Source organism: Phytophthora sojae (assembly GCF_000149755.1).
Source record: "Phytophthora sojae unplaced genomic scaffold PHYSOscaffold_14, whole genome shotgun sequence".
Classification (NCBI taxonomy): domain Eukaryota; phylum Oomycota; class Peronosporomycetes; order Peronosporales; family Peronosporaceae; genus Phytophthora; species Phytophthora sojae.
Window position 1 is genome coordinate 1,653,461 of NW_009258128.1, and position 24,576 is coordinate 1,678,036.

A 24,576-nucleotide genomic window follows, 5' to 3' on the forward strand; every position below is an offset into this window, starting at 1 on the left:
TAGTGTTCGGCTTGGCAATATCATGCGCCGTGTGGTAAGTTTCTTCTAATGGTATTGTAACACCGCGCCATCGGGCTAGCACGTGACGTACTTCCCAAGTTGAAAAGCCTATTGCTTGCTACCTACAACCTGCTGCTACGGGGGTCGATCGGTTATCTACTATTCTCTACCGTCCTACTCGCTCGTCTTTGCTTGCCTACGACTAACTACTAACTACTGCCTACTGCTACTCCTACTGCCGTCACCCCACCAGCCGCGCTCTTAGTTCTACAACCGCTCGGCAGCTGCTTCATCGTAGCCTCCGTTGTGGTCGTCTTCATCGTCTACTTCATCATCATCACATCGTCGTTGGGTCTCCTCCTTCGGACCGCGGGGAGACACGACAGACAGCAGCAGCTGCTGCACCACTCGCTCTCTCTACAAGTTGAAGCGCGTGGTGAGGAACTGCCGCAGAGGCTCCGGGAAGCTCGCGAAGTACGCAGCCCAGTTGTCACCCAGGCTCGTCTTGAACCCGTGCACGATCTGGTACAGCATGTCCTTGAGCTCCGCGTGCTGGATCTGCTGGCCCTCCAGCGAAGCGATGGCACCGCACATGAACATGAAGTCGGCGACAATGCCGTTCGGGTTCGCCTTCACCATGTAGCACAGGCCCAGGAAGCAGTGCTCCTTCTCTTCCGGTGCCCGCACGTGGGCGAGCGCGCGGCACCACCGCTTGGCAAACTCCTGCAGGTGCGGAGCCACCACATTGGGGCACACGTAACCGAGTCGGCCGATAGTGATCGCGCAGTTCTCCACAAGGTTGCGCGGCAGCTTCGGGCGGTTGATCATGCCGATCAGGCGACCCAGGCAGTTCTCGACGTAAGGCTCCATCTCGGCTCCGATGCGAATCGCGATCTCTCCCACCGACCAGCTAGCGTTGTTGCACACAGTAGGCAAGTCCGGGTCAATGTTCTCGATAAGCACCGGCAGCAGGTCGCCGAGACCGGGGCGGAGAATGTTCGGCGCGTGCTTTGCCAGGTCGCCCACGACGCCCATGGCACTCTGGCGGACATCCATCACATCGTGACGCACGCAGCTCATCAACAGGTTCAGGATGTTCGATCCGGTCAGCAGCGCCTCGCTGTTGCTCTGCAGACCCTCAATCATACCCGAGATCAGGTCCAGAGCGCAAACGACGAGCTCCGGGTCGCCCTCGTCAAACTCGTTCGGGCTCTGCTCAGACATGGCGTCCGCAAGCAGCTCGTTCTCCACGATGCGCTGGCAGCGCACATACACGTTCATCGCAAACTCCTGGAAGCCGTTACCCAGCGCCTGAGCCACAGGCGCCAAACACTCGAAAAGCGGCAGAATCTCGCGGCTGCGGTCATCCAGAGCGTTCCACTTCGCAATAAGCGGCGGCATCAGAATCTTAATCAACTCCGGGTGGTTCAGGTGCTCGCCGATCGAGTCCGCGAGCGTTCCAATAGCGTCGTACAGAATAAGCAGGTTCTTCGCCTGGTACTTGCCAAAGGCGAACATGAGGTTCTGCAAAATCGGGTTCAGGTACGGCACCAGCTCCTCGCGTGCCTCCTCTTCCAGGGTACAGAACGCAGAGCACGCGGCCTCCTGCACCTTCTTGTGCTGGTCGAGAATGCGCTTCAGCATGCCCTCCACCAGCGGCTTGAACAGCGCCTCATGGTTTCCCTGCTCCACCACCCACGTGACATAGCGACTCAGCGTCCAGCACGTGATGCTGCGAATGAGTGGGGCAGGGTCCTCGAGCTTCAGCAGCAGGAACGGGTACAGCTGCGGTAGGTGCGGTGTGATACCGTTGTAGCAGCCGTCTGCGATGGCGCCTAGCGCCAGGATGCCGCTCTCCACGAGAGGCCACGGCTGCTCCTGCGCGAGACGCTCCTGCAGCAGGGGCAGCAGCGTCGGCAGGATGTCGTTGCCGTAGCCGTTGGCCAGGTTGTCCAGGCTGGCAGCCGAGCAGCGACGAAGGTTCCACTCCAACAGCGAGTCGTCATCGTCGTCGTCGTAATCCTCGTCGTCGTCATCGTCGTCGTCGTCCAGGCCGCCACCCTCGTGGCCGCCGCCAGCCTTGCGGTGGAAGATGGGCTTGATGTCCTCCGGCCGGTCGGGCACGTTCTCATCCTGGTTCTGCTCCTCGGCCTCGAAGTTGGCCAGGTCCTCCTCGCTGTACACCATGCGCTGGAAGAGGAGCGGCACGATCTGCGTCAGGTAGGGCTGCAGCATGTGCTTGATGTCGTTGAACTCGCGCAGGTCGCAGAACGAGGCCCAGAACTCGCAGGCCTCGATGGCCACGTTCTCGTCCTCGTCCTGGTTGGCGCGCAGGATGAACTGGATGATGCTGTCCAGGTGCGGCACGAGGTACTGCACGCCCACCTCGAGCAGGATGACGATGCTCTTGCACACGAGCTTGCGCACGTCGTTGGACGGGTCCTGCGTGAGCAGCGAGATGCCCGCCAGGAAGTTCTCCATCCGCACGACGAGCCCCACGGGCATGTAGATGAGCACGTTGTTGAGGCACTCGAGCGCGTCGCGGCGGAAGTTGGCGTTCTGGTGGTGGAAGTACTGCAGCAGCTTGGGCACGAGCACGTTGAGCGGGCGGCTGGGCGAGTTCTCGAGCTTGGCGGCCGAGTCCTCGCAGATCTTGACGAGCGCGCCGAAGGCTCCGGCCACGGCGTTCTCGTCCTGCTGCTCCAGCAGCACGAGCAGCGCCGGCATGAGCTCGGGCCACTCGTCCAGGAACGTGTACTGCGACACGAAGGTGGTCACGATGGAGCCGGCGGCGTTGCGGATGGGCGCGAGCGGGTCGGCCAGCACGCGCAGCGTCTGCGCGCGGATGACGGCGAGGATCTCCGTCTCCGTCGGGTTGAGCACAGCGCCGGCGTCGCGCGCCTTGATGTTGCGCTTGAGCAGCAGGCCGGCGAGCTGGCGCACGTTGGGCTCGAACTGGGCGGAGCACAGCAGGTGCACGAGGTACAGGTTGAACTCGAGGTTCTTCTGGAACTGCTGCAGGCGCTGGTAGGACTCGCGCTGCACCTGGTTGTTGGGCACCATGTAGGCCTGCAGTAGGGCCACCACCTCGTTCAGCAGCGCGGGCTGCGGCTGCCACGTGTCGCTCATGGTCTCGAGTCTCTACGTCTTCTTCTGGCTTGGAAGGGGGAGGGGGCTCTTTTTAGGGGCTGGTTTTACGGCCCGGGGATGCAGGGAATATGTAGGGGGGCGGGGGGAAATGCAGGGCCAGAAAGACGGAGCTGGAGAGACCGCGGGGACGCCTGCTACGGTGCTGCTGGAGCTGGAGCTGCTGCTGCGGGGGCCTGGACGCCAGGCACGGAAGAGGACGGCGGGCGGCGCCTTAGCGGGAGGAAATGAACGAGCTTCTTCACCACCAACCGCAATTAGCGCCTCGACGCCATTGGCTGAATTGGGCGCATTTTGGACCAATCAAGGAGGCATTCCGATGGACGATAGTCCTGAGTCAGCAGATTGTCCGGCCTCGGCATCGAGGGCTCGGCCGGGGAGTCTCAACTCATGCGCGGCTTTGGTCGGCGGTCTAGTAGAGCTACATTGCTGTAGCATGAAGGGGTGATTCCCGCACGTGTTCTTAAGCTGGTGTTTATAGATTTGCTGCTGTAAACCAAAAACGATGGTCTAATTTAAGCGGCTCGCGTGGCCCAATGGATACGGCGCTGCCCTCCTAAGGCAGAGATTGCGGGTTCAAGTCCCGCCGTGAGTAAAGTTTCTTTCCGGTAAGCGCAGGGAAATGCGACATACTGTATACTCGATTTTGGCTCTGTCGACTTTTTGTTCGTTTTGCAGGCACTTTGCTCACAACGTGAGAACCACCTCGGCGATTGGCTCTCGGCAAAACAGAGCACACGTCTCCATCAAAGCGCTGCTTTGGCAGACAGCGAAATAGATGTAAAGTCAGCACCATGCATTGAATGTTCAGAGAACTACCAAACCACCACTTCATAGCAGAAATAGGCCCGGAGTGCTCATGGCCATCAATCATACCGGTACTGTCGGCTGCTATTTTTGCACGAATCTCAGTCCGGTTCTGTTGTGTCTGTTGCCGTAGCTTCCGGCAAGGTTGTGTGCATGATCGAGGAGCTTTCATTTGATTGCTTTGTCTTTGCTAGTTAGCATTACCGCTTATCGAAAAAAAGCGTACGAAGCTTCATGTCGGAAAAATGAATTAAATGTGTGCTTTACATGTTACGTTGAGGCCTGGGCACCACCAAGGTCTAAGATACTGTAGTCCTCAGTGGTATGTATCCTGGTCCAGGATTCCTGGATAGCTGGTTGTGGCACCTATTTCTATAGCTACTTCTAGACCTTTCAGGTTTGGGTTTAGTCAAGCATCCTACGACTCTGAGCTCGTTTGCAGAGAAGAAACTGATAGGCTAAAACGGCTCACCTTGGCGGCAACGTCGATGGGGATTCCCCACACTACTGTATAGTACTACTAGTAATGGAGCACCTCAGTCGCGTTGCTCCGTTGAGTTGCTTAGGGGGCCGACACCCTCTAATTGATCCAATATCATGCTCATGTTTTGTAGTGTAGTGAGCTTAGCGCCTCACTTTAATTAACCCTTTCAGGTCATCGAACTTATAAAGAATTAGCAACACTGGTGGGGCTGCATGATGAAGTCTTCATTATCAGCAAATACTATCCCGAGCTTCTCTATTCTATCGGCAGCGAGTGGTTGCGAGGAAGCAAACCCGCGCGAGGTGACCGTGAAGCATGTCCGCGTAGAAGGGCCCAGCGACAAGCAGGGCAGCGAACGAGCCAGTCGCTGCGGCTTGGAGCTAGTTGCGTAGTGCGGGGGGTGGTCCCCCAGGGTATAAGAAGACCATCTGCGCCACCGCTGGGCTGCAGGCTATTGCATAACATAGTACTTAAGTAAATCAACTTCATGCGAGCAGCTACAGATCCGCGAGCGTGCTTACTGTAGCTACTCGTCAAAGTCAACACTGCTGCCGCTACTAAATCTTTAGTGATTTCTTGGACTGAAAGTCTAACGTTTTCGTTATAAAACCCGAAAAAAACACACGATTTTGATAACGTATACGGACAAACATTCCCGCGTCCGTCCATCCATTGGCCAAAACCTTCGATGTCTCCGCCAATCACCGCCGGCCAAAAAGGCCACCATTGCGACTCAAGTCACTCATCGATTCGACCCATGACGACCCCCGCGAACGCCAACGAGCAGTGCGTGGGCCCGCAGTCCGAGCAGGCGGGCAAGGCCGACGGCTGCGCCGGCTGCCCCAACCAGAGCCTGTGCGCGTCGGGCGCGGCGCGGCAGCCGGACCCGGCCGTGTCGGACGTCAGGCAGCGCCTGGCGGGCGTCAAGCACAAGCTGCTGGTGCTCTCGGGCAAGGGCGGCGTGGGCAAGAGCACGGTGGCGTGCCAGCTGGCCTTCGCGCTGGCCGGCCGCGGCTTCCAGGTGGGTCTGCTGGACGTGGACATCACGGGCCCGAGCGTGCCGCGCATGCTGGGGCTGCTGGGCCAGGAGGTGCACCAAAGCGCGGCCGGCTGGTCGCCCGTGTACGTGGACGACAACCTGGGCGTCATGTCCATTGGCTTCATGCTGCCCAACGCGGACGACGCCATCATCTGGCGCGGCCCCAAGAAGAGCGGCATCATCAAGCAGTTCCTCGTGGACGTGCAGTGGGGGGAGCTCGACTACCTCATCATCGACACGCCGCCCGGCACGTCGGACGAGCACATCAGCATCGTGCAGTACATGAAGGAGGCGGACCTGGACGGCGCCGTCGTGGTCACCACCCCGCAGGAGGTCGCGCTCAGCGACGTGCGCAAGGAGCTCAACTTCTGCCGCAAGACCAACATCAACGTGCTGGGCGTCGTCGAGAACATGAGCGGCGTGCAGCGTCCGCTCAGCGACGTCAAGTTCGTCGGCGCCGACGGCGACGACCAGACGGCGGCCTTCATGAAGGTGCGAGCGTGGTGGTGGTGGTGGTGGTGCTGTTCATGTTGCTTAGAAGAGCTGCTTGCTTAACGCTGTTGTTGTTGTTGTTGTTTCGTTCCTGTGTGCTATAGCTGCTGCAAGAGAAGGCGCCCGAGCTGCTGCAGCACTCGGTGCAGATGGAGGTGTTCCCCGCGGCCAGCGGCGGTGGTGAGGCTATGGCCAAGAAGTTCAACGTGCCGTTCCTCGGCCGGCTGCCGCTCGACAACAAGATGACGGGCGCGTGCGAAGAGGGCGTCTCGTTCCTGGAGGAGTACCCGGACTCGGTCGCGGCCCCGGCCTTCAGCAAAATCGTCCAAGGTGAGGAGTGGTGTTGTGGATTTGGATGTGCTGTGGTTGATTGACTAACTAACTGGTTCCCTTGTGTTTCGTCGTGTAGATATTGTTGCATCCGTTGAGAAGAAGTAAGGGCAACGATCGTCCAAGAGAAGTTTGCTAGATGCCACTAACCTCGAATGCTGACGGAGGTGAAAACACGAAAACGTGTATATGCACACTTGAGCAATTTATCGGCCCTCGACGACTTTGGGGCACTTCCTTCTTTACTTGTTCGACGGCTTTGCACGAGCGCTGGCCTCTGGATGATGGAGCATCCTCTCACTTACGCTCGCGCGTCAGTTTCTCGTATTGCCACTACTGCCTTGAGAACGCATATATTGAGCTGGACATCTGCTCCGTGTTGAGCAATACAATAACGACCGACACGTTGTCGGACGAGCCCGACCGAATCGCCAAGTTTGCCAGCGACTGGCTTGCTTGCTGTAAGTGAGACACGAGTCAAGGCAACCAACGTCAGATTCGATTAGCAACATACCCCATCGATCGACGACGTCCGTACCTTGGCAGAGTATCCTTCGTTTAACCTGTCGGCGACATACTTGACCGCTTCCTTACTCTTGATTGTGTCCCACAAACCGTCGCACGCAAGGATAAGGAAGTCAAACTCGGGCGTGATTTCGATCTCCTGTTGCAAAACAGCAGAGTTAGTATCCTGCTCAACCAAACACCGCCAGAACGCCATCTTACCTGACACTCAGGAATTGAGATAACCAAATCGCCGTGAAACACGCGGTCGTGGCCCTCAGGGAAAGCCCAGTACTCATACTTCGACAGGGCCTCGCCCTTGTAGTCAATGTCACCGATAGCGCGAGAAACAGCCAGCTCACCGTTCACCCGGTAAATCGTCACCCATTTGACAACGCGCTCTGCTCGCTGCTGGATCTCCGGGTCGCTCAGATCCATCGAGTGCAGCTTGGACAGTTGCAGTTCGCGCTCCTCCTTCACCCAGCCTCCCTGGGCTTCGATCCGCCTTCGCTCGTCCTCTCGCCCGGGCGTTTGCTCTTCGATAATGTCCAATGCTTGACCACCGATACTCACAACTGCTCTGCTGTCTCCAATGTTTGCGGTAATTAAGCGGTTTCCTCGAATCAGCACCACAGCAGCAGTAGTGCCGTCGTCCAAACTCTGTCATGATAGCGCAAAATAACGGGAAATTAGCGCCAGTACATTTGATGTAAGTGCTCGAAAAACTGAACAACATACCTCTTCTTCAGCCTTCGCAAGGAATTCCTTGTCAATGCGTGCAAAACACTCCTCAAATGCCAGGCGCGTGTCCGTCATGAAGGCTTCATGGGCGGTCAGATATGGTATCAGGCGCTGGTTTGAAAACGTTGCAGCCTGTAATACACGTAGGTTGACGGACGCTTTCAGACGGGCGAGTCTAACAAGCACGAAGACTAGCAGCAACTTACCCGGACGCCGCTGTGGCCATCAAACAAAGCGTAAAACGACTGCTTCTGATGATGGGGCTCGTCATCCTTCAAATGTGCGTTGAGGTCTGGAATACAGCAGCAGACATCTTCCATGGCCGACCGAACGCCTAGTAAAGACGTCACTCCATGAACGTCGTCACCCGTGGAGTAGCTCGAGCTGTCTTCGTTAAAAGTCTCATGGAATGAATCGCGGCTGTTAATCGAGAACGACTCAATGGGCTGCATCTCCGCGAAACCTTCTCTCTGGTGCCGGGGTACCCAGCGACCAGCAGTGGGAGCAGGTGCGGGCTCTGGCGGTGGAGACAAGTCAACTGGAAGAGGTGGCGGTGACGTCGGCTCGGCAGCGCTTCGGTTGCGAAGATACCGAGGAATATACTTGCCCGTTGCGACCGGGGGCGATGATGTCGGCATCATCGGCGGGGTCTCAGCGGTTCCTTCAGCGCTCTTACTTTCGGCAGCTCCGTCCTCCCATCGCCCACCTAAATGCAGATGTCCATCGCGATCGATGCTCTCTTCTTTCGACTCTGCAATTGAGCTTCGCCGTACTGGTGGAGTGTGGTGCTCCGGCACATCGTCCATCGGGTCGAACGCAAACATTAGCGGGCTTCGCGGTCCAAAACTTCCAAAAGCGAGCGGGCTACTGGCCCGCCGAGGACTCGTCCGCGATGATGAAGAACCTTCTCCTCCTGTCGATTCGTCTGAAAAGCTCGTTGACGCGAAAAAGCCCCCGCTTGCACGTCCGCGGTATAAATCATCAACAGAGGCGGCCACCGGGAATTGGTCCATGTAATCCTGATAGTCGAACGATACGCTGCGGTTGACGCGAGACATACTCTGCTGCAGAAGCACCCCAGCGCAAACACAGACATATTCGCTTGTAGGTGAGTACATGGTGCATTGGTTTCAACGCAGTGAGGCGTCCCGTTCAACAACGTACTCTTCGAGATAAACTATTGCAAAGCCGGTTCGGTCGATGCTCCGCCTGAAAGAACGTGACCACAAACCATCGTGACCCTTAGCCGTGGTGACATTTGTCAACTGGATGCCATCAAGGTGCGCACCTGGGTCCGTGAGAGCGCAGACACGATGTTTGCAATGGATTTCTGAAAGTTAAAGAGCCACTCGTGCATCTAAAACGCATTAAATAAAAGTTAGCCCACCATAAAAGAATTGCCACAACTCGTTCACATATCCTTACCATATCTTTGGACTCGGCTCGCAGGACATACCGCCGACTTTCCATGCGGATCTGGAAGGCAGCGACGCCAAAGTCCTTCTGCAAGAGCACGACGGACGCATGGGAGAGCGGACGTAGGTGCAAGTTAGCAACGAGAGGACGCACAGGGGTGAGGCAGAGGTGGTCGAGGGGCGTCTCAGTGCGAGAGACAGCAGTAGTGACGCCTGCGTTCTCCTCTTCCTCCTCCGCCTCCTCTGCAATGGCCATTGCAAGGCCGCTGGATCGTACCGCTGTGGTCACCGAGTCGATGTTTTCCATGGAGATGACGCCGCAGCACGTTTCGTCCGTGGGTTTCTGCTCGCGGACGTCGCTCTGCGACTTGTAGTAGAAGAGTTTGCTGTCCTGCATGACGAACCACCGCCTCTTCCAGAGCTTCGCGTCCTCCGAGCTCTGCTTCTCCAGGTACCCCTCCATGAACGCCGCTCTGGCAAGTAACATGTAGAAAAATAGGTTAGCACTCTCTAACCGTGACAGCAACTCTGTCTTCCACTCCAGTTGCGCCATTACTCGAGGTATCTGGTATATCCGTCCATGGTTCTCGGTCGGAAGTAGCTTGTTGACGTCATCGCTCCTGTGAAGTTACGCACAAGTTTAAGCCGCATCTTAAAGTTAACCTACAAACTTCCCTCAAAGTTGCGTCCTACAACGCAGTGCAAGTCTGCGCACCTGCACCCTCCAGGTCGTCGCCATCCGACGAGGACGAGGACGAAGAGGACGACGAGCGACCACCCGCACGGTCGAAGAAGTGGCGCGGGAAGCTCGAGACCCGTGCCGGCTGCGTGTTGGGCACCGGAATGGCCGCGCCGCCGGCCTCCAGCTGCGACGTGGGGGCCGTTTCCGCGCGCTCGCGGTGCGCGTGCGACGCCGGAGACGCGTAGCTCTCGTCGGGCGTCGGCCAGGGCGCGGCCGGGGACGCGTCGCGCTGCAGGAGCCGGCGGAGACTGGCCATGGCGCTGCTGATCAGTGCCAAGATTCGCTTTTGAAGCGATTGTTTCGTACCGGTTTCGGTTTCAACCGGTGACAAGCCTTCCAACGAAGGGAGGGTGTGGGGGTAATTTTTTTACGCATAGAAAACGCATTTTAAATAGGGAAGACATCGGTATACCGATAATCACGTAGGTATTTTACCCCTACCCCTCGAATCCCCATATAAGAAAAATAATCTTAGGTTAAAGCTGAGATCATTGTACCTGATCAGTGTACGCAGAGACCAGGAAAATGTTTCGTCCGAATGCCGCCAGGACCAGAAAGCCCAGCCACCCGTGGCGTCGTCATTGAACATAGCGAGCTGCTTGCGTCCTAGTTCGTGAAAGCATCCAATGTCCTGAAACATACCTTTTTCGTCGGGAGGGCCCGCCATACTCCACTGCCCGACGAAGAGGCGGTTGCCCTTGGGCTCTCGCTGCAGGTTGTCCTTCCTGTGCGTGTCCAGGGGTCCAGAATCCACGCCTCGCTCCTGCCCTCGTACCCGCGGATGAAGTACGCGAGGATCTCGTTCCACACGTTCTCGTACACCGGCGCGCGGATGACGCCGTCGAAGCCGCTGGGGTCCTGCTCCGTGACCAGCGGAGACACGAGTATGACGCAGTCGTTGCCGGTGGCGCGGATCCGCTTGTAGGCGCCGATGTAATAGTCTATCAGCACCTTCCGGTCGGTGGGCGGCGCCGGCTCGTTCATGAGGCCCAAGCCGAGGAACGCCGGGCTGTCCTTGTACCTGTCAGCGATGAAGGAGGCAAACGTGAGCGAGTTGTTGACGTTCGTCTGTGAGTTTCTCCAGTCGGTGGCCCCAACATTCACGGGCGCGCTATGCGCGTAGCCGTTCTGGCTGCCCTGGTGCGCGTGGAGACTCACGATGACAGCGAGGTTGTGCTTCAGGGCCCAGTCGTTGATGAGCACGTCCAGGTACTTGAGTCCACCCGGAGCGAACTCTTCGCTCTCGACGCCAGGTAAGTCGACGGCGTCGCGGACGATCCAGTAGCCTACGGGCACGCGGACCGTGTTGAGCACGCCGGTGTCGGCGATTTCTTTGATGTCGGACTCAGTGATCCACGTCTGTCGGTGGTCTTCGAACGCGGCGGCACCCTTTTCCTTGCCGAGGAACTTCATGACTGCGAACTCGCCTTGCGACGCGACATCCTCCGGTGCATCTTGCCAGAGTGTGTAGGAGTCCCACGACATCCAGTGCTCAGCCACGAGCCACGCGCCGAGATTGACCGCTCTCGCTCGAGCCTCGCCGCGACGGATCTTGGCCTGGACGTGGCTCACGCCCGTCAGATCCACCTTGCCCGACACGGCCTCCACCGACCGACGCTTGCCGTCGATGCTGCTCTTCAAGTAGCACGCGGGCTTGCCCGGGTGGTCGTTCACGAAGGTATACGCCACGCAACCAGCAGTCTGCGTGCACTTCTCGCAGCAGCCCGTCGGGTGGAGACCGTAGACGACGCCCAGGTCGTTGCCATGGAAGTCGACGTCCGTGAGCTGCGTGGAGCAGTATTTGGGGGCCTTGACGCACTGGTAGTAGCCCGAGTTCCACGGCTGGCAGTACGAGCCGTACGGACAGCAGCTGGACCAGTCCTTGTTGCCGCAGTAGCCGCCTACCTGCGTGGAGCACGACGAGGTTCTTGGCGACGTCACGGCCGCCGACACTGCGCCGGGGATGCTCTTCTTGGTGCCGATAGCGCTCTTGAGGTAGCAGTGCGTCCGGCCGTCCCACCCAGCGTTGACGAAGGTGAAGGCCGTGCAGCCGAGGGTGTCGGCGCACACTCTTCCGGCAGCTGAAGACCGGCGATGTCTGCGACGTCGTTGTCCCTGTAGTCGACGCCCACTTCGGGGACGCCGCACTTGGCCGGTTGGGAGACGCACTGGTAGTAGGCGGGGCTCCATGGCTGGCAGTACTCTCCGGCAGGGCAGCAGTTCGGTCCGATGTTCCTGTTGCCGCAGAATTGACCGGGTCCAGCGCAAGCCTCCATGACCTCCAGGAGCTCGCTCGCAGCATTGATGTCCGATGCCAGCGTTAGAGCGAAAAGAGCGAAAAGAGCTCGGGTCAGAGGCATTCAGGGTACGGAAAGACGACTGGGTTTTGAGTCGATGGTCCTTCGCCGACGTTCAAGCCGCGGGAGGTTTGAAAACTGAGTGTCCCGACGGAGTTTTGACGGGATGCAAGCAAGCCTGGCAGATATAATGAAGCTTGATGACAACCGAGTTAGCCGTGAGTAACGAGTTGAAATATGAGCCAGGAAGCAAGTGAAGAGATTGATGAATTCAAGTCCGGCAACAATTAAATGATTTTAGGGCCGGACCTGGTAGGAGGGTCCCGGGCGTAAATCATCGTAAAACTGGGATACCGTCCAAGTAAGTTGTAAACCTAGCCAGCATCCAGTTGTGAACCAAGCTTGAATACATTTACCAGGCTTGCTTGCATCCCGTCAAAACTCCGTCGGGACACTCAGTTTTCAAACCTCCCGCGGCTTGAACGTCGGCGAAGGACCATCGACTCAAAACCCAGTCGTCTTTCCGTACCCTGAATGCCTCTGACCCGAGCTCTTTTCGCTCTTTTCGCTCTAACGCTGGCATCGGACATCAATGCTGCGAGCGAGCTCCTGGAGGTCATGGAGGCTTGCGCTGGACCCGGTCAATTCTGCGGCAACAGGAACATCGGACCGAACTGCTGCCCTGCCGGAGAGTACTGCCAGCCATGGAGCCCCGCCTACTACCAGTGCGTCTCCCAACCGGCCAAGTGCGGCGTCCCCGAAGTGGGCGTCGACTACAGGGACAACGACGTCGCAGACATCGCCGGTCTTCAGCTGCCGGAAGAGTGTGCGCCGACACCCTCGGCTGCACGGCCTTCACCTTCGTCAACGCTGGGTGGGACGGCCGGACGCACTGCTACCTCAAGAGCGCTATCGGCACCAAGAAGAGCATCCCCGGCGCAGTGTCGGCGGCCGTGACGTCGCCAAGAACCTCGTCGTGCTCCACGCAGGTAGGCGGCTACTGCGGCAACAAGGACTGGTCCAGCTGCTGTCCGTACGGCTCGTACTGCCAGCCGTGGAACTCGGGCTACTACCAGTGCGTCAAGGCCCCCAAATACTGCTCCACGCAGCTCACGGACGTCGACTTCCATGGCAACGACCTGGGCGTCGTCTACGGTCTCCACCCGACGGGCTGCTGCGAGAAGTGCACGCAGACTGCTGGTTGCGTGGCGTATACCTTCGTGAACGACCACCCGGGCAAGCCCGCGTGCTACTTGAAGAGCAGCATCGACGGCAAGCGTCGGTCGGTGGAGGCCGTGTCGGGCAAGGTGGATCTGACGGGCGTGAGCCACGTCCAGGCCAAGATCCGTCGCGGCGAGGCTCGAGCGAGAGCGGTCAATCTCGGCGCGTGGCTCGTGGCTGAGCACTGGATGTCGTGGGACTCCTACACACTCTGGCAAGATGCACCGGAGGATGTCGCGTCGCAAGGCGAGTTCGCAGTCATGAAGTTCCTCGGCAAGGAAAAGGGTGCCGCCGCGTTCGAAGACCACCGACAGACGTGGATCACTGAGTCCGACATCAAAGAAATCGCCGACACCGGCGTGCTCAACACGGTCCGCGTGCCCGTAGGCTACTGGATCGTCCGCGACGCCGTCGACTTACCTGGCGTCGAGAGCGAAGAGTTCGCTCCGGGTGGACTCAAGTACCTGGACGTGCTCATCAACGACTGGGCCCTGAAGCACAACCTCGCTGTCATCGTGAGTCTCCACGCGCACCAGGGCAGCCAGAACGGCTACGCGCATAGCGCGCCCGTGAATGTTGGGGCCACCGACTGGAGAAACTCACAGACGAACGTCAACAACTCGCTCACGTTTGCCTCCTTCATCGCTGACAGGTACAAGGACAGCCCGGCGTTCCTCGGCTTGGGCCTCATGAACGAGCCGGCGCCGCCCACCGACCGGAAGGTGCTGATAGACTATTACATCGGCGCCTACAAGCGGATCCGCGCCACCGGCAACGACTGCGTCATACTCGTGTCTCCGCTGGTCACGGAGCAGGACCCCAGCGGCTTCGACGGCGTCATCCGCGCGCCGGTGTACGAGAACGTGTGGAACGAGATCCTCGCGTACTTCATCCGCGGGTACGAGGGCAGGAGCGAGGCGTGGATTCTGGACCCCTGGACACGCACAGGAAGGACAACCTGCAGCGAGAGCCCAAGGGCAACCGCCTCTTCGTCGGGCAGTGGAGTATGGCGGGCCCTCCCGACGAAAAAGGTATGTTTCAGGACATTGGATGCTTTCACGAACTAGGACGCAAGCAGCTCGCTATGTTCAATGACGACGCCACGGGTGGCTGGGCTTTCTGGTCCTGGCGGCATTCGGACGAAACATTTTCCTGGTCTCTGCGTACACTGATCAGGTACAATGATCTCAGCTTTAGGTTCGAACTCACCTAAGATGCCCCCATAAGCCTACCGTACCAATCCGCGAAAAGACAAACTACTGTATATTAATACCACTTCACCGGATTAGTTTTGCTTCGCCTCCACTAGGGATGCATGAGGATTGGAACGGCTAAGCTTTTGCTACTCGTGGCCTGCCGAGGCAGAAACATTGGTAACAACGCCCGACAGAGCACTGACTGAGATACGCTTGTCGGAGAGACTGCTCTTCAGGTAGCACGCGGGGCCTCTCGGGTCGGCGTTCACGAACGTGTAGCCCACGCAGCCTGCAGTCAACGCGCAACTGGTCGCAGCACTCCCAGGGGTATCCGCCGAACGAGACGCCCATGTCGTTGCCGTAGAAGTCCACATCCGTGAGTTGTGTTGGGCACCGCTCCGGTGTGTCGATGCACTGATAGTACTGCGAGTTCCAGGGCTGGCAATAGGTTGTGTCCGGGCAGCAGAGTGTTCCCTTGTCATTGCCGCAATAGCCACCGCTTTGGGTGTGGCAAGCACTCGTAACAACGGTCGACACAGCACCCGGTACGCCCTTCTTCGTGCCCGTCGCGCTCTTCTGATAGCAGTGAGTTTGGTCATCCCAGTCGTAGTTGATAAACGTGAACGCGATGCAGCCCGAAGTCGCAGCGCACTCATCACAGCATTCATCTGGGAACCTCAACCCTACAACGTCGAAGAGATCGTCGCCGTAGAAGTCGACTCCAACTTCGGGGGTGCCGCACTGCGCAAGTTCCGGGCGACACTGGAAGTAGTCGGGGTTCCATGGCTGGCAGTAGTTTCCGGGCATGCAGCACGTAGGACCGCTTTGCTGGTTACCACAGGAATCTCCTGAGTCACCGCAGATTCCCGTTGAGCCAAGCACTTGGTGCACTTGAAGGTCAATGCTAAAACCGATGAGCGCCAGACTGGAGAGAGGTAGGTAGGTCTTCAAGGGTATTGCTGGGGGTGGAGAGCTGAGGCCCAAATGACGTTCACACTGAGAATTGGAGAATGGACGAGGTTTAGCTTGGTTGAAACGCATTGGATACCCGTCACATCCTTCAACTTGCGCTAGCACGACTTTCTCCTGAGAACGTGCTAGCGCAATAGGTAGGAGGGCTCGAGTGGAAGGTTGGGTGCATGTACCCTGCGGCTGCCTGTCGCGCGGTTGAGGCTAACAAACCACACTAGGGTAACATGATAAGTTCGTTAACACAACTTTTTTAAAGTTCAATTTAGCTAAAGAGATTCGAGCTGTGCCGTCGTTCCTGGTAAACATGACGCAGGCCACCTGTATAGAATGATCGGTGCCCTGGCCGCGAGTACTCGTGCAAGTCAACTCATTTGACCAGGCTCAACTGAAGGCAGCGTCAACAGTCGCCTCCTCCTAGGAAAATGTTGGCCAGACTGACATCTCCGAGCGTTGCTGTTTGCTGGCTGACTCAGCGCTCAGTTAATACTTAGCGCAAAGCTTTGGAACTGGGTAGACATTTACCCTCCGTTACTCCCTGCGGTTCGGACGACAGGCGTGCACGTGGTTGATAACCACCTAACTAAAAAACGGCGTAATAACCTCCAAAGGTATCGGTCACTACGGTACTAAAGCTCTGCATGCACGGCTTGCTTCAGCGGCGAGAGCAATGGGGACAACGGTACGGTAAATGAAATATCTCCGTCGTTCCGGAAGGCTTGAAAGTGTCACCGCGGATGTTGTCGCAGTTGTCGGTTCTCGCGGGTATGTTTCGCGTCTGCACAAGTCGCAGCCTTCTACCACGAATTCCGAGGTGATTGGCAGTGAACTCGGTTCTTTAGACGGATAAGCTTGTGATGGTGGCGGCAGACACTTGATGCTGTCAGCGTTCCGTGGTCTTGGTACAGATAGATGGCCAAGCGAAAAGAAGGCGCGGGAAGATGATTTCGCGTTGCTTAGAGCTCTTGGCGTTCAGGGGTTCACTTCCACATTTCCACTGTTCCACCAAAGTCGTCGAAGCAATCCACACCAAGCTCAAGCCCCTTTCAAGACCGACCATGGCGTGGAAGATCTTTTCGTCTTCTCTTCTCGCACTTGGAGCTATCGCCACCTCCAGCTTGACTCACGGTGTCGCGGCTTCGAGTGAGGCAGCGCAGGCGTGTGCGGTGGCCGGTGGGAACTGCGGCAATGCCCAGGTCGGCCCCAACTGCTGTCCGTCGGGGCAGTTCTGCCAGCCGTGGAACCCGGGCTACTACCAGTGCATCCCCAAGCCTGCCAAGTGCGGCATGCCTGAAGTGGGCACGGACTACTTCGGGGGCGACCTCAGTGAAGCGTCTGGGGTCATCCTCCCGGAGACTTGCTGCGACGCTTGTTCATCCACCGCCGGGTGCGTAGCCTTCACGTTCGTCAACGTTGGGTGGGACGGCAAGCCGCACTGCTACCTCAAGAAAAGCATCGACGTCGCCAACAAGAAAGCGTATCCGGCCGCAATTTCTGCTGCTGTTACGCCAAGCACAGCAGCGTCGGGCCACGACCAAGCCAAGATCCGCAGCGGAGCCGCCAAGCCAAGAGCGGTGAACCTCGGAGGCTGGCTCGCGAGCGAGTACTGGATGTCGTGGGATTCCCCCTTGTGGACGGGTGTTCCCAGCGCGACAGCTTCGCAAGGAGAGTACAACGTCATGAAATTCCTCGGCAAGACCGCAGGGACTGCTGCATTTGAGAAGCACCGGCAGACGTGGATCACCGAGGCCGACATCAAGGAGATCGCGGCCACCGGCATGCTCAACACCGTCCGTGTGCCTGTCGGCCATTGGATCATCCGCGACGCCACCACCTCGCCCGGTACAGAGAGCGATATGTACGCCCGTGGCGGTCTCAAGTACCTCGACATGCTAATCAACACGTGGGCTGTCAAGTACAACCTGGCGGTGATCATCAGTCTCCACGCGCACCAGGGCAGCCAGAACGGCTTCGAGCACAGCTCCCCCGTCACGATGGGGAAGATTGGGTGGAGCACGTCGCAGACCAACATCGACAATTCGCTCAAGTTCGCCACGTTCCTCGCTGACCGCTACAGGAACAGCCCGGCGTTCCTTGGCCTGGCCTTGATGAACGAACCTCTGCCTCCCGTCGACCGGACGGCGCTGCAGAAGTACTACATTCAAGCCTACAAGCAGATCCGAACCACCGGGAACATGTGCGTCTTGATGGTGACAACGTTCCTCAGTGAGCAAGACGCGGATCACCTGTACGGAATGATCGGCGCGCCGGCGTACGTGAACGTGTGGGACGAGCTCCACGCGTACTTCATCTGGGGCTACGCTGGCGTGTCCGAGGAGCAGATACTCGCACAGGTCGACTCGTTCGACCAAACGCATCTGAAGGCAGCGCCAACCAACAACCGCCTCTTCCTGGGCGAGTGGTGCATGGGGGGTCCTCCCGACCAGACCGGCATCTTCCAGAACTTGGACAACTTCCGCGAGCTGGGGCGGAAGCAGCTCGCGTACTACAACGCGGACCTGACAGGCGGCTGGGCCTTTTGGTCGTGGCGCCACTCGGACGAAACGATCAAGCGCACGGGCTGGTCGATGCGGTATCTGATCCGGAACGGCTACCTCAAACTGTCGTGAACGTAGGCAAAGGAAACAAGCATACTTCAAAGTAAATGACTTTAGGAAAGTGCAAGAGTATGTGAGAGTCCTTTTAATGAGCTCGATGTCGCCACCCCGAATGACCTTGTGGAAGGCCTGACCAGTTCGCCACCACGCTAGAAACCAGGTGAACGAACTCGTGGCATCTCGGACAATCCAATGGCCCGCAGCGGCGCGAACAGTGTTGAGCACACCAGGAACGACGATTTCCTTGATGTTCGATGCCCAGGGGGCCAGGGGGGGTACAGCGAGGCAAGTGCTGGCGCGTAGCACTTGAAGCTGCTTGTGAGTGCGAACTTAACAACGGTTTGATTATTAAGTTCGATACCAGGTCTATTTGATTTGATTGGCTGAAAATTGGTTGGGTCTCCCCTCAGCTCACACACACAACGAGCGTATCAAGCCATGGAGCGCGCTGTGACGCAGGCGCTGAGCGCGACGCTGCGCGGGCTGGATGAGACCATCCTCGAGTACATCAGCGGCGCCGTGGCGGACCAGCTGGCGGACAAGGTGCCGGCGGACGCGGCGGCGCTGGAGGCGCAGCTGGAGGAGAGCGTGGCGCCGTTCCTGCTGAGCACGGGCTTCTGCGACGACGAGGCGGCGGCCTCGCAGCAGTGCGCGGCGCTGGCGGCCAAGCTCATGGCCAGCCCGGAGCTGCAGGCTCTGCGCGGCGAGGGCGGCGGCGCGCAGGACGCCGTGCGCGTGCTGGAGAACACGCAGAGCATCGAGGAGCAGGCGCGCAAGGACGAGGGCGCGGCCGACGCCGAGCAGCTCATGGCGCGCATGTGGGGCTTCGACAAGATCCGCAAGACCACGAACGACGAGCTGGAGGCGCAGCAGTCGGCCATGTCGGCCCGCCAGGTGCGCAAGCAGATCAAGCTGGAGCAGCTCACGGCCGAGCGCGAGGAGGAGCAGGCCGAGCTCGACCGCGAGTGGGAGGACGCGCGCTTCCTGCCGGACCTGACGCAGGACAACGGCGAGCGCGACATCCACGTGCCGCGCCTGACCATCAACTTCAAGGGCAAGACGCTGCTGTCCGACACGGCGCTCAAGATCGTGGCCGGCCGGCGCTACGGCCTCGTGGGCAAGAACGGCGCCGGCAAGACCACGCTGCTGCGCTACATCTCGCACTACGAGCTCGAGGGCTTCCCGCGGCACATCCGCATCCAGCTGGTGGAGCAGGAGTCCGCCTCCAAGCTCAGCAAGGACGACCGCAGCGTGCTCGAGGTGGTGCTGGCCGCCGACTACGAGCGCACCATGCTGCTGCAGGAGGAGAAGGAGCTCACGGCCGAGGAGGCCAGTCAGGGCGCGGACCACAGCGTCCGCCTCAAGGAGATCTACGACCGACTTGTGAACATCGACTCGGACACGGCCGAGTCGCGCGCGCGCACGATCCTCAGCGGCCTGCAGTTCCCCGACCACGTCGTGGACGGCCCGGCCAAGGCGCTGTCCGGTGGTTGGCGCATGCGCACGGCGCTGGCCGGCGCGCTGTTCATGGCGCCCGACCTGCTGCTGTTGGATGAGCCCACGAACCACTTGGATCTCGAGGCCGTCATCTGGCTCGAGCACTACCTGGAGAAGTACGAGAAGCAGATGATCGTGGTGTCCCACGACCGCAACTTCCTAAACGCCGTGACCACCGACATCGTGTACCTGACGAACCAGAAGCTCACGTACTACAAGGGCGACTACAACACGTTCGAGCACACGATGAAGGAGAACCTGCGCCAGCAGCGCAAGGCCTACGACGCCCAGCAGATGAAGATCCAGCACATGCAGGAGTTCATCGAGCGCTTCCGCGCCAACGCCAAGAAGGCGCCGCTGGTGCAGTCGCGTGTCAAGGCGCTCGACAAGATCCTGCGCAACGAGCTGATCGACGAGCCCGAGGACGAACACGCCTTCCGCATGCACTTCCCGCCCCCGGAGCCGCTGGGACGGCCGATCATCGCCGTCGAGGACGTCGGCTTCCGGTATACGCCCGAGTCGCCCGTGCTGTTCAAGGACGTGCACCTGGGCGTGGACATGTCCAGCCGCATTGGTATCCTCGGTGTGAACGGCTCGGGTAAGTCGACGCTCATCAACATCATGATCGGCAAGCTGCGCCCGAAGGACGGCTCGGTCACGATGAACCCGCGTCTGCGCGTGGCCACGTTCACGCAGCACCACGTCGACTCGCTCGACCTGTCCAAGTCCGCCGTGCAGAACATGCAGGAGCTGTTCCCGGGCCACGAGCCCGACGAGTTCCGGTCACACCTCGGCCGCTTCAACCTGTCGGGCGAGCTGGCGATCAAGCCCACGCGCACGCTGTCCGGTGGCCAGAAGTCGCGTGTCGGCTTCGCGCTCATGACGTGGCGGCTGCCGCACGTCGTGGTGCTCGATGAGCCCACGAACCACTTGGACATGGAGACCATCGACGCGCTGATCGACGCGCTGCGCGAGTACAAGGGCGGCGTGGTCATCGTGTCCCACGACCAGCACTTCGTGACGAGCGTGTGCGAGGAGCTCTGGGTCGTGGGCGACCAGAAGGTGGCGCGCTTCCGCGGCAGCATGAGCGAGTACAAGAACCAGGTGCTTGGGGCGAAGAAGTGAGTGAGTGTATCATAGACCCCCGCGCTCTCTCGCTGGGAGCTCCTGGGGATTAGACCGGGTAGAACACGCAAGAAAGAGAGAAAGAAAAATAAACGCAGCAATGCCTACCAGTGTCTGCGAGTTCCCGGCGGGTGAGGAAGCTGCGTACTACATGCACTTCTCTACTGCACGCATCTACATCTGAGCTGGACCACCGTAAAGGTAGTAGCGGTCGCACATGTGCCACTAGGACCAACCAACACGTCAAGTCTTGTCGTTGGCTCCCTCTTGATGTGTTTCGCTCATGATGTCTTGAGGTGGTCGACCTCGCCTCTATGGCACAAGCTCTCTCGAACTGAGTCGCTGCCATGCCATGGCAAGTAAGTGCACGACTGATTTCCGACATTTTTTCTGTCCGCATTGAAGCAGTAACGTGGCTCCTTTCATGCATAGGGAACCCCGAGGCCAGCAGGAAGGAGGCCAACCGAGCAGTTAATCGTTTCCCACCGGAAGTTAACGTGCGTGTAGGTTCGATGCAGCCTCGATTCAGTCGGTCTTTCTCTTCAGGGCTGTCTGTCACTTTTCATTCTGCGTCTCGGAGACGCAATCTACCTCCATCCCCAGCGATGGCTCCTTCTTCTTCATCTTCGCGCCACCTTCTCCTCGCACTTGCAACCGTTGCACTTGGATACTATGGAGTGACGGCATCCACCGAGGCGACGGAGGCATGCGCGGCCTCCGGCGCGTTCTGCGGCAACGAGCAGAGCGGCCCTGGTTGCTGCTCGTCCGGCAACTACTGCCAGCCGTGGAACCCAAGCTACTACCAGTGCCGGCCGACACTGCCCAAGTGCGGCACACCCGAAGTCGGTGTCGACTACTACGGCGCCGACATCGCCAACTTTGTCGGCATGGTGCTGCCAGAAGAATGCTGCAACAAGTGCGCGGCGACGGCGGGCTGCGCGGCCTTCACCTTTATCAACTCTGGCTGGGACGGCCAGACCCACTGCTACCTCAAGAGCAGCACCGGCACCAAGAAGAGCGTCGCGGGGGCTGTGTCGGTAGTCGTGGCTTCGGCCACGTGCAGTACCCCCGACGGGGGCTTTTGCGGCAACTCGAAGGGCACGACGTGCTGTCCGACAGCCACCTACTGCCAGCCCTGGAACGCCGACTACTACCAGTGCAAGCACACCCCAGCCAAGTGCTCGACCCAACTCACGGACGTGGACTTCTACGGCAACGACATGGGCGTCTCGTTCGGCGGGTACCCCTGGGACTGCTGCGAGAAGTGCGCGTCGACTGCAGGCTGCGTGGGCTACACATTCGTGAACGCCGACCCGAGAGGCCCCGCGTGCTACCTCAAGAGCAGTCTCTCGGGAAAACGCACTTCGGTCGGAGCTGTATCGGGGACAGTCAACTCTCCACTGGCTGTGAACTCGACGTCGACTCATATCCAGGCGCAGATCCGTAGTGGTGCCGTCAAGTCCCGAGCCGTCAACTTGGGTGGTTGGCTGGTGAGCGAGAACTGGATGTCCTGGGACTCGCCGCTGTGGACGAACGTGGCCAGCGACCAGGCGTGGCGTGGCGAGTACAACGTCATGAAAGGCCTCGGCAAGACGGAAGGCGCCGCCGCCTTTGAAGCGCATCGCAAGACGTGGATCACTGAGGCCGACATCAAGGAGATCGCGGCCACCGGCGTGCTCAACACTGTTCGAGTTTCTGTCGGCCACTGGATCGTTCGAGACGCCACCACTGCTCCTGGCACTGAGGGCGACATGTACGCTCCTGGCGGACTCAAGTACCTGGACACGCTCATCAACGACTGGGCCGTCAAGTACAACGTGGCGGTCTTGGTGAGCCTCCACGCGCATCAGGGCAGTCAGAACGGCTACGAGCACAGCTCTCCAGTCACCATCGGCACTGTTGCGTGGAGTACGTCGCAGACCAACATCGACAACTCGCTAGTGTTCTCGACCTTCCTGGCGGCTCGATACAAGGACAGCCCCGGGTTCCTCGGTCTGGCCTTGATGAACGAGCCTCAGCCCCCCGTGGATCGAACTGCGCTGCAGAACTACTACATAGAGTCGTACAACCGCATTCGAGCCACGGGTAACCAGTGTATTCTGCTCGTGACTCCGTTCCTGAGTGAACAAGACGCGGACCACTTGAGCGGGATGATCGGCGCCCCCGACTACGTGAATGTGTGGAACGAGATCCACGCGTACTTCATCTGGGGCTACGACGGCGTGACGGAGGAGCAGATTCTGGCGCAGATCGACGTGTACGACCAGAGCCACCTCAAGGCGGCGCAGACCAACAACCGCCTCTTCCTGGGCGAGTGGTGTATGGGAGGCCCTCCCGACCAGACCGGCATCTTCCAGAACTTGGACAACTTTCGTGAACTTGGACGGAAGCAGCTCGCGTACTACAACGCGGACACCACCGGTGGCTGGGCCTTCTGGACGTGGCGCCATTCGGACGAAACGATCAAGCGCACGGGCTGGTCGATGCGCTATTTGATCCGGAACGGCTTCCTCAACCTGTCTTGAGCTCGCGGTAATAACTCCAGGCACGCCTTAATCGTCAATAATGATCACTTCACCTTGCGAATAAATACAGCGGTGTCTTCACATTGCTCACCCCGACAGCCTCGGGAGCGACACGGAAGCAGACAAACGCCCAGAAGAACTGCCATCTCGAATGGGATTCCCGACGGCCGGTAGCTGGTCAGTTGAGCTGCTAACTTCCGGGCCTCCTGGTCTTGGTGAACTTTCAACACGTTTCCGCGAAGTTACTCCTGTTCCCTTTGGTGATGAGACTGCGGTGGTTATTGAGGACGGCAGGCCAGTTCTAGGAGACGCTGGGACAACACGCACCGAGTTATCGGTTGACGTGCTTTTGCGTCTGGTTACACCTGCTGCACCTGCCTTTGAACTGCCGAAAGCCCCGGGTTTATCGCTCCCCATGAAGGCGGTGACTAGGTCCAGTCCGTAGATTTCTTCGAGACTCTTGCCGCGACTCGAAGAGAGAACATCGCTCAGAAGCTGTGCAGCGCCTCCAATGCTGCCTCGGTTGTTGTTGCCTGGCGGTTCGTCCGCGTCCTTACCACGCCGTCGATGCTGCGTTTGAAAACGCCGCGACTCTGCTACTAACCAGTCGGCATCGACATTCTCCGAGACATCAATGACCAAGACGGGAGCAGGAGAATCGGCGTCTTGCACCCCGTAGTTGGTACTGCCAGACCGACTGCCACCATTGCCGGCAAAAACCTCGATCCTCCCGTCGTCGGTCACAGCGACACTTTTTAAGCAACCAGCCCCACTCGCAGTATTGTTACTTTGACTGGAGACGAGGGTCTCGAGCCCCTTGGCCACGACACGAATGCCATCGAGCGAAATGCAGTTCTGGCGGAGATCGATTTCTCGGATTCTACTGTTGGAAGAGGTGTCAGCGCCGATAAGACTTACCACCAGCCTCTTCAGGAACACGAGCACCCTCCCCATGGCCTCGCTCGTGAGGTGGTTGCAACGCAAATCAACGCGCTCTAGTTTGGATGCGCCTTCACTGTCCAGCATCTTCAAAACGGGCCGCAGATCTTCATCAACCAGCCAGCACTCGCGCATCTCCAAGCAATCGGAAGCAGGCCAAGCAACACCAACCCCAATGGACAGAGTGGATCTCGTAAATGCGTCGGCAAACTTGCACACGAGCTTGGATTTGGCTCTCTGCACTGCGTGGAACTCGGTCGTTAGCTCCGTAAACTTCTCCGCAAGCCGCTGCCTTTTGTCGATCACTTGCTGTTTCTGCTCCATGCAGTCCCGAATCACGCTTTCAGATTGCTGCCGAAGAAGCTCGAGCTGGTCTTTCAACAAGGTCTTCTCGATCTCCACCGCTGCTCGGGCCTGGGACTCGCGGTTCACGTCTCGCACCAATCGATGGATTCGCTCCTTCTGCTCTAGCGTCAGCGCCTCTTGTG

At 58.9% G+C, this 24,576-nt stretch overlaps 9 protein-coding genes and 1 non-coding gene across 10 annotated transcripts; 5 read left to right on the plus strand and 5 right to left on the minus strand.

Annotated features, from left to right (window-relative positions):
• Nucleotides 1-13: 13 nt before the first annotated feature.
• PHYSODRAFT_566199 (hypothetical protein) lies at nucleotides 14-3,129 on the minus strand (the record flags this gene model as incomplete). Its single annotated transcript, XM_009540184.1, has 1 exon — nucleotides 14-3,129. The coding sequence occupies one exon, from the start codon at nucleotides 3,127-3,129 to the stop codon at nucleotides 418-420; it is 2,712 nt and encodes a 903-aa protein (XP_009538479.1). The 3' UTR covers nucleotides 14-417.
• A 540-nt stretch (nucleotides 3,130-3,669) lies between these two features.
• Nucleotides 3,670-3,742, plus strand: PHYSODRAFT_t1549. The gene has a single exon. It is a non-coding gene; the product is annotated as a tRNA-Arg (tRNA).
• Nucleotides 3,743-5,195: 1,453 nt separating this feature from the next.
• On the plus strand, nucleotides 5,196-6,343 carry PHYSODRAFT_531325 (hypothetical protein; the record flags this gene model as incomplete). Its single annotated transcript, XM_009540185.1, has 2 exons — nucleotides 5,196-5,969; nucleotides 6,074-6,343. 2 exons carry the CDS (start codon nucleotides 5,196-5,198, stop codon nucleotides 6,341-6,343), a joined length of 1,044 nt encoding a protein of 347 aa, XP_009538480.1.
• A 289-nt stretch (nucleotides 6,344-6,632) lies between these two features.
• PHYSODRAFT_531875 (hypothetical protein) lies at nucleotides 6,633-8,602 on the minus strand (the record flags this gene model as incomplete). The annotated part of the gene is made up of 6 exons (XM_009540186.1): nucleotides 6,633-6,758; nucleotides 6,838-6,963; nucleotides 7,026-7,463; nucleotides 7,542-7,676; nucleotides 7,751-8,213; nucleotides 8,295-8,602. The coding sequence occupies 6 exons, from the start codon at nucleotides 8,600-8,602 to the stop codon at nucleotides 6,633-6,635; spliced, it is 1,596 nt and encodes a 531-aa protein (XP_009538481.1).
• Nucleotides 8,603-8,805: 203 nt separating this feature from the next.
• Nucleotides 8,806-9,422, minus strand: PHYSODRAFT_532160 (hypothetical protein; the record flags this gene model as incomplete). Its single annotated transcript, XM_009540187.1, has 3 exons — nucleotides 8,806-8,901; nucleotides 8,970-9,047; nucleotides 9,237-9,422. 3 exons carry the CDS (start codon nucleotides 9,420-9,422, stop codon nucleotides 8,806-8,808), a joined length of 360 nt encoding a protein of 119 aa, XP_009538482.1.
• Nucleotides 9,423-9,511: 89 nt separating this feature from the next.
• PHYSODRAFT_532191 (hypothetical protein) lies at nucleotides 9,512-9,957 on the minus strand (the record flags this gene model as incomplete). The annotated part of the gene is made up of 2 exons (XM_009540188.1): nucleotides 9,512-9,579; nucleotides 9,675-9,957. The coding sequence occupies 2 exons, from the start codon at nucleotides 9,955-9,957 to the stop codon at nucleotides 9,512-9,514; spliced, it is 351 nt and encodes a 116-aa protein (XP_009538483.1).
• Nucleotides 9,958-11,282: 1,325 nt separating this feature from the next.
• Nucleotides 11,283-15,222, minus strand: PHYSODRAFT_532067 (hypothetical protein; the record flags this gene model as incomplete). The annotated part of the gene is made up of 2 exons (XM_009540189.1): nucleotides 11,283-11,688; nucleotides 14,735-15,222. Coding segments are annotated over 2 exons (894 nt in total), but the record flags the coding sequence as incomplete, so codon positions are not given.
• Nucleotides 15,223-16,670: 1,448 nt separating this feature from the next.
• On the plus strand, nucleotides 16,671-18,014 carry PHYSODRAFT_531635 (putative glycosyl hydrolase family 5 protein; the record flags this gene model as incomplete). The annotated part of the gene is made up of 1 exon (XM_009540190.1): nucleotides 16,671-18,014. The coding sequence occupies one exon, from the start codon at nucleotides 16,671-16,673 to the stop codon at nucleotides 18,012-18,014; it is 1,344 nt and encodes a 447-aa protein (XP_009538485.1).
• A 426-nt stretch (nucleotides 18,015-18,440) lies between these two features.
• On the plus strand, nucleotides 18,441-20,624 carry PHYSODRAFT_532399 (ABCF/EF-3b transporter-like protein; the record flags this gene model as incomplete). The annotated part of the gene is made up of 1 exon (XM_009540191.1): nucleotides 18,441-20,624. One exon carries the CDS (start codon nucleotides 18,441-18,443, stop codon nucleotides 20,622-20,624), a length of 2,184 nt encoding a protein of 727 aa, XP_009538486.1.
• An 887-nt stretch (nucleotides 20,625-21,511) lies between these two features.
• Nucleotides 21,512-23,149, plus strand: PHYSODRAFT_531067 (hypothetical protein; the record flags this gene model as incomplete). The annotated part of the gene is made up of 2 exons (XM_009540192.1): nucleotides 21,512-21,686; nucleotides 22,014-23,149. 2 exons carry the CDS (start codon nucleotides 21,512-21,514, stop codon nucleotides 23,147-23,149), a joined length of 1,311 nt encoding a protein of 436 aa, XP_009538487.1.
• Between the last annotated feature and the right edge of the window lie 1,427 nt (nucleotides 23,150-24,576).